Source organism: Danio aesculapii, chromosome 16 (genome assembly GCF_903798145.1).
Source record: "Danio aesculapii chromosome 16, fDanAes4.1, whole genome shotgun sequence".
NCBI lineage: Eukaryota > Metazoa > Chordata > Actinopteri > Cypriniformes > Danionidae > Danio > Danio aesculapii.
The window spans coordinates 31,025,562-31,033,198 of record NC_079450.1 but is presented as its reverse complement, the minus strand read 5'-3'; the positions used below and the strand labels follow the sequence as shown (position 1 = coordinate 31,033,198).

The 7,637-nt window shown below is 36.4% G+C and overlaps 1 protein-coding gene across 1 annotated transcript; it reads left to right on the top strand.

The window, feature by feature from the left end:
• The first annotated feature begins 4,077 nt into the window (after positions 1 to 4,077).
• On the top strand, positions 4,078 to 7,036 carry fpr1 (formyl peptide receptor 1). The gene is made up of 2 exons (XM_056475222.1): positions 4,078 to 4,177; positions 5,097 to 7,036. The coding sequence occupies exon 2, from the start codon at positions 5,110 to 5,112 to the stop codon at positions 6,241 to 6,243; it is 1,134 nt and encodes a 377-aa protein (XP_056331197.1). The 5' UTR covers positions 4,078 to 4,177; positions 5,097 to 5,109; the 3' UTR covers positions 6,244 to 7,036.
• The last annotated feature ends 601 nt before the right edge of the window (positions 7,037 to 7,637 follow it).

The window sequence follows — 7,637 nt, the reverse complement described above, 5'->3', positions numbered from 1 at the left end:
TGTATAACAATATGCTGTCCAAACAATCTTGATACCAAAATTGATTTAACACATGACAACTTAATTTCCCATGTATATTGTTTCTCTGGATGTATTGTATTTGAGTAAAAAAATGTCAAGGATACAAAAGGATACACCAGTGCCATCAGATCTAATCACACCTTAGCAGCACTGCCATTTAAACTATCCCTTCACACTCATGCTGCATCCGAAATTGCATACTTCCATACATTTTAGTATGCTATACACAGTAGGAGAGCTGGGAAGTATGTCCGAATTCATAGAATTTGGAAAAAAGTCTGCGAGAAGTGCCCAGATGACATACTACTTCCGGTGAAATTCTGAAATGTGCATCCGATGGACTCTATGCTATTCCATGATGCCACGCAAGAGAATTTATGAATGGGAGTGCAGCGACACAACTGACACAGGTAGGTCACGTGATTATTACAAAATGGGGGATTTAGTACGTCCAAGATCCATTCATACTACTCACATTCATACTTTATAAACTTTTCTAATGGTTGAGTAGTATATTTAAATGCAGTAGTAGGCGATTTTGAACGCAGCCTCAGAGTGCATTTCAATCACCCTCCTTGTTTAGTAGTCAGGGCACTGATCAGGGAGTCAGCCATTTTAAGGGATCTCTCAATCGCACAATTCTTCCAGTGGACTGACAATGGCTTCCATTTTTAAGGGTTCATCCCTATGCCCTAATCTCTTTGGAGCATCCCTTTGAACGGATTAGAGCATAGAGATGAACCCTATCGGACTGAATGCAGTGTGCAACACCAATCATCCTCCTGCTCAAAGGATCATAGCCCAATGTGTCCATCAGTTGCACCCTTCATAATTTTTCATTCTGCAGGTCACAACACTTCAATATGGCAGCCATGAGTGTTTTCACCTTCAGAGGTAACTTAATGGCCTGTTTCCACTGAGAGGTACAGTATGGTAAAGGTCGGTACGGGTAACCTTTATCAGACTTGCGTTTCCACTGCAAAAGGGTACCCTTTTGGTGGACGTGGTGTAAGACAGAAAGTTTCAAACGACATCATTTTTACATACTTTTAACTTGCATTTACCATACTGTCCTAACTTTTTCTGTTTTGGGGTTATGAAATCATATTTAATATTTATTGCAAAGATAAAGGACAAAATATGTTTGCAGTTAACATATTAACAAGGTCATGGTCATATATATTTAAAATAAACAAGATTAAGCCAGTAAATCTAGCACTTTACACCCACTCGTATGTTAATTTTGTCCCTACTGACAGGGTTAAAAGTAACAATGTGCAATTTATGTTTAAAATGATATAATTTTGAAGCTGTTCTACATGTGTACAGATTACCACCTGATATTAATAGACCACGCATGTGAGTTACAGTAATAATCAATCTACAGGAGATTTAGTTCTATAACACAAGACAAGTTTGCAAAGTCTGAGATGTTCAGTTCAAAAGGAAGTCAGGTTTAAATGGCAATAGTTCCGGTGAAAGTAACACTGTTATTTATGTACCACTAACAGCCATACCTTATTTTTCACTTCCACATTTGAGTTTGTGGTGTTTCAACTCAGATGTTTTATCAAATTGATGAGAAAGGGATGGGGATTGCGATGTCATAAATGAAAAAGCATTTTGTGCTGTCTTTAGAGAAGATGGGGGAAAGCTGGTGATTGCGAAAGTGAAGACATCCAGTCTCTGGACCCCTGAATTGCCAGGGCCCTATACACTCTGTCCCTCTTTTCCGACCACTTATGACACCCCTGACTGTGTTGTCTTACAAGCAATATGTCTGAAAACATTTAAAAAACAATTGTAGATTTATGCTGTCGATGACAAAGCTCCTGCCCCAAGATATTTTTGAATGTTTTAAACACAGAATGACCACCAGTGGGACCAAAATATGCCAAGAAGGGAAATGTAAAATATTGGTTAAAACGAAGCAAGAATAAACTGATCTCAATGCACAGCAGTAGAAGAGTAACAAACATCCAGGATCAACTTTTGTTTTATTGCAATGTGAGATGAAATTATTTTACATGTAACTCACACTGACAGCAGCAAGTAACTTTAGCTAATGTGACAGTCAGCCACATATATACATTTATACTTAGAGTGGTCCAAAACTAAAATTAACACTTTCATAAGTAATAATATATTACAAAAACCTACAAGGCTTAAACTAAAACAACCTCTTCAATGGGTAAATGTATTTTTACAAGCAGACATTAATAATATTTGCACAAATTCATTCGATACGCTTTGGGGATATGACAAGCATATTGTTTGTATTCCAAAGTAAGCAGAAGACAAAACTGTCTCTGTGTACTCATCCCAGTGTTTAGTTTGGCCAAAAAGACCTGTTTTTGACAGAAACCCTTTTGTAGGTTGGGTCAACACTGAGTGTTTGCAGAGCCTTTTTAAAAGCTCATAATATTTGGCTTTATGGATTTGATTCAGCTTCTATCTTGAGAACTCGATAATGACATGCTAACCAAAACTTTTAGGGTTATGTAAATTGGTATTAGTGCCTTATTGATAATCTCAAGGCTTTTGGGAAACATATATTTACAACCTGCTGGTGATGTTTTGCCTTGAAAACAACAAGACAAATCTGAGGAGTCACCATGACACACCGGGCAGCTGTGACCACAGTAAATTGTCAACAGATGCAGTGACTAGACATATGTCAGCCTGCATAGAAAAATAACATACATGGATGTTCACTGATTCAACACCAGTAAACACATGGTCTATATTTGAAACTCAAACATTAGCTTGACCCAGCAGAAGAAAAAAATGTGGAAAACGAAAAAAGTATAAACATAAGAAAAAATGCTGGTAACCTAAAGGTTTGAAGGTTTCAAATGAGATATATTATTAAGTGTCACTTGATCATATGTAAATTAGAAATATAGCACAATCTGTCAAAGTATAACAAATAATAACTGCATGTGGTTCACTGCAGTAAATAATAGGGTTTATTAACTGACTATTTGAGAACCTCTGTAGATATTTCTATCAACTTACCACTTTCAGGAACAGAAAGCAGATTTAAGGCAATCCTTAAAAGGATTTGTGGTTTAAGCTCATTCACCCTCTCCACATCATGCAATGGGGGCATTTCAGATTCATTTGTTTTTATACCATTTTATTCATATTGCTGCTGATCTTAACTTGTGTTGTCAGAAAGCATTTGCTCTTGTACTCGGAATGATGATTTGTTAATAGCAACCCTGTTTCATGTAACCTGTCAAGTGTGAGTGCTATAAGCTTTACTTTTCTTATGAGTGTTTGTGTAATGTGGTCATGTGCTGCTATGGTTAGTGGTTATAAGACATATCATAGCTTTAAGACAACAACTCCTCTAATTTATTTTTTCAAATAATTTAAACATGATGCTTGGAGACTCAAATCATACATGTCAAGTATTATTTTAATGGAGTCCAATACTCAATAAATAAACTGAAAAGATTTATTCTCATCAACAACATTAATCAAATATAGAAAAATATATTAAGTATATATAAAGTAATATTCTAATACTCTAAATGAATCTTATCAATAGATAATATGTAACAAAATAGAGTAGGTAATAATAATGTTATGTTAAATAATAAATGTTATGAGTAAGGCTACAGTAAGAAGCCAACTGCATGTATATGTGAAATAATATACAGTTGTCGGACATAGTGGCGTGTTTTGATACTTCACGTCTGCTCGCTTCCCTCGTTTCTCTAAACATGCTGTTTTTGTCAGGAAATTGCAGTTCGCGTTACCGCATTCGGCGAACCGCATTCATTCCGTGGAAAGGTCTGGCTGGAGATATGAGGCAAGTTATAACACATATAAGAGTCTTGTAGCCTCAAAAAAAATAAAAAAGACAATTATTTGTTATAAAGCCTTATATTTAAACATCGTATATCAAAACTACGTGACACAAACACTGCTTCGATGTACGAAAAAATATATAATAAAACTGATAGAGAAGTGATGAGCTCAACCACCCAGTTGAACGAGGAGAGTGAGGGTGGCGATGTGACGTCACTCCGAACTGGGATTGAGTTTCCAGACAAGAAACAAGAGAGATTAGTGCAGTTTTGCTCTCGCGAGTCACAGGTGTGAGCGCGAATTTAACTCTGTGGAATACATTTACAGGCACCTCTTGGTGAGTACTCTGTGTATTTCCATTTCAAATGTAACTTTTACGTGTCATTAATTATATTTTATGTATGAACATTTTACTGTAGCTTCCTTTTATAGGAATCAGCTGAGAAGTCTTTTAATAGCAAACCAAAAAATTGGCAGTTTATCGTTTGCGTGTTTCAAACAAATCTTTCAGCTTTAATATAAAGTACTTAAACTGCATGAGCACAGATGCATTGTCTGAATTAGGCTAGTTTTAGGCTAATATTAGACAAGTTGTGTAATTTACTCACAGTTTACTTATTGGTTTACTTACAAATTTTACACAATTTCTTACGTCAATAGGGATGTACAGTAATGTGCAAAAAAACAGCACTATGATTGAGTGTTCACGGAATGAACCAAAGGAGAAAAAAAAGTTTTAAAAAAATTGAGATGCTCAGTTTAATTCAGTGGTGTTACGTCTTCATAAACCAGCAAAATGCATTTTTAATAGACAGACAACCCTCATGTGAAATGTGAAAGGCTCAGTAGCCAAAAAAGCATTCGGATGATGCTCGGGGCTGTCTTACTTTACTTCTCAAATTCTGGCCTCCAGTGGACAAAAGCAGAACAACACAATCTTAAATAAATTTAACAACATAAGGGGCCAGGAAAAAAGAGGGTTTTCACAGTAATACCATATAGGAGATGCCATTTATATTTCAAACCCCTTGTTAAGGAACATTTTAATGATCTAAAGAATTTTTTTCTAATATAAAGAACTTTTCATTGCATAAAATATTTCCAAGGATGATACAATTTTTTCATGAATTTATCTTTGCAATAAAGAACCTTTATTTTGAACATCTTTGACACTCCTTACATTTCTAGATGTGTTGTAATAATTTAAAATGCCTTTTAATTGTTTACTAAATACAATGTTTATTCTATCGTCCCAGGTTTGAAGGTACAATGATGGATCCATTAAATGTTTCTCAGAGTCCCTCCAATCAGAACTCATCAGAATATTATGAGAATTATGATGATGAGGATGATTTTAATATCCAAAATTCAGAGCTCGGGAAATCTCTTAAAATCATGTCACTCATAGTCTACAGTTTGGCGTTTGTACTTGGAGTGGTGGGAAACGGCATCGTGATTTGGGTTACTGGATTCAAAATGAAGAGGACAGTCAACACGGTCTGGTTTCTGAACCTTGCTGTCGCTGACTTTCTCTTCACTGCATTCCTCCCGCTCAGTGTGGCTTATACAGCCATGGGATTTCATTGGCCCTTTGGACAATTCATGTGTAAATTCAACAGCACTCTCGGTTTCCTCAACATGTTTGCCAGTGTGTACATCCTAGTCGTGATCAGTGTTGATCGCTGTGTGTCTGTGGTGTGTCCAATCTGGGCACAGAACCATCGGAATGTGGGCCGTGCATCTGCGGTGAGCTTTGGGGTTTGGTTGTTCGCTCTGTTGCTGAGCTCTCCATACTTTGTTTTCAAGGACACTGCACAGGACCACAAGGACCCAAAAATAATCAACTGCTTCAACAACTTTGCTTTCTCTGATGATGAAACAGAAGACGTGGAGGAGCTCCGTATGCTACGGCATCGTGCCATGATCATTACCCGTTTCATTATAGGCTTTGTGGTGCCATTTGTGATCATCGTCTCCTGCTATGCAGTCATCATCCATCGTCTCCAAAGAAACCGTTCAATGTCTGGCAGAACTGGACGTCCTTTCAGGATCATAGCTGCAGTGATCACTGCCTTCTTCCTGTGTTGGGCTCCATACCATATCCTGGTGCTCATTGAGATGGTAAACCACATGAGTACTGAATACAGCCCCACCCTGCAATATGTCATCACTGTTGGAATTCCCATTGTGACCAGTTTGGCTTTCCTAAACAGCTGCCTGAACCCCCTGTTGTATGTTTTCATGGGACAGGACTTTAAAGACAAAGTGCGCAAATCAATCCTGAAGGTTTTGGAAACCGCTTTTACGGAAGAAGTTTCACGCACAAATACCTGGACAAATTCAATGCCGACCATACGTAACAAAGAGAATGGGAGCAAGTCCTTCTCTGATGCAGAGGTATAACAATGTAACACACATGAGTCCCCCTTTCTAAAGGAGAAATTTACAGAGTGGCATGTGGATTTACCACCCGTCATTAGATCAAATAAAGACATGCTAACCTGAAAAAACTGGACCAGAAGATATTCAGTTAGTTTGAAACTTTACTTTCCTTGCCTTTACAGGGAAATGCTTAAGTGATGCAGAGTTATTATATATTTGTATGTGCATGTGTTTACCCGCTTAACAATATTTTGGAGACAGATTTGTTCCCAGAAGTGAGCTAAATCTGACAGAAACAGCCAAAATCTTCCTTTTGGAAAATCATCTATTTAAAAATGTATAAAACAATGAATTATTTTATCATTACTGTTTTTTGAAACAATATAGAAGATTTTTCAGTTATAATTAGGTTATAGTATCTATAACAAGCTGTATATAAAAATCTCTAGAAGTGAAGAAGAAAGTGTGTGTGTGTGCGTGTGTGTGTGTGTGAGAGAGAGAGAGAGAGAGTGGTGGGAAGGGGGTTAATGATATACCCATAAGTATTTGACAAAAATAACTTGGTATTGTTGGCGATGTAGACGATATTAGAATGAAGTTTTTCATATATTGTGCATGAGATCCATTGTTTTTTTTCTATTTCATTACTGTATAACTGTTGCCTGCATATATTATTTTTATAATGTATATTTTATTTTATAGTAAACAGTATCATGTCTATTTGTGTATTACAAAATATAAGAAAAATGCTGAAGCTAAATTAACATACTAATTGAGGTTCTTATACTGGTGTCAATGTCTACAGTCTAAATCTTCATATCCTTTTCGCACCAATATAGTTGTAACTTAACATTAATGGAGATATTGTAAACATCTTTTGCAAATGGAGAAAACAAATGTTATGTATATATATATATATATATATATATAGGCTTTTATCTAGTACCAAGAAACATGACCACATTACACAAGTTTTACACTTTTTGCACTGGTTGCCTGTGCACTATCGAGTCTCTTTTAATAATTTTCTCTTGGTTTCTATACCTCTAAATGGCCTGGCACCTTCTTATCTGACAGAGATGTTAATTGAGCATCAGCCTGGTCAGTCTCTTCGATCATCTAACCAGAGATTGTTATGTATCCCTAAGTCAAGGCTGAAATGCAGAGATGACCGTGCCTTCGCAGTAGCTGGTCCTAGGTTGTGGAATGCTCTGCCCCTCTGTATTAGATCTGTTTAATCTCCGTCTGTTTTTAAATCCAGTTTAAAAACGTACCTCTTTGATTTGGCTTTTTTTTCAAGGTAAATTGTCCGTTTTAGCTATAATTTTGTATTTTTCTTTGTTGTGATTGTGCAGCACATACAGTAAATACACTCCATACATTCTACTCAACCAGTCATTTCATGAAATTAAAGT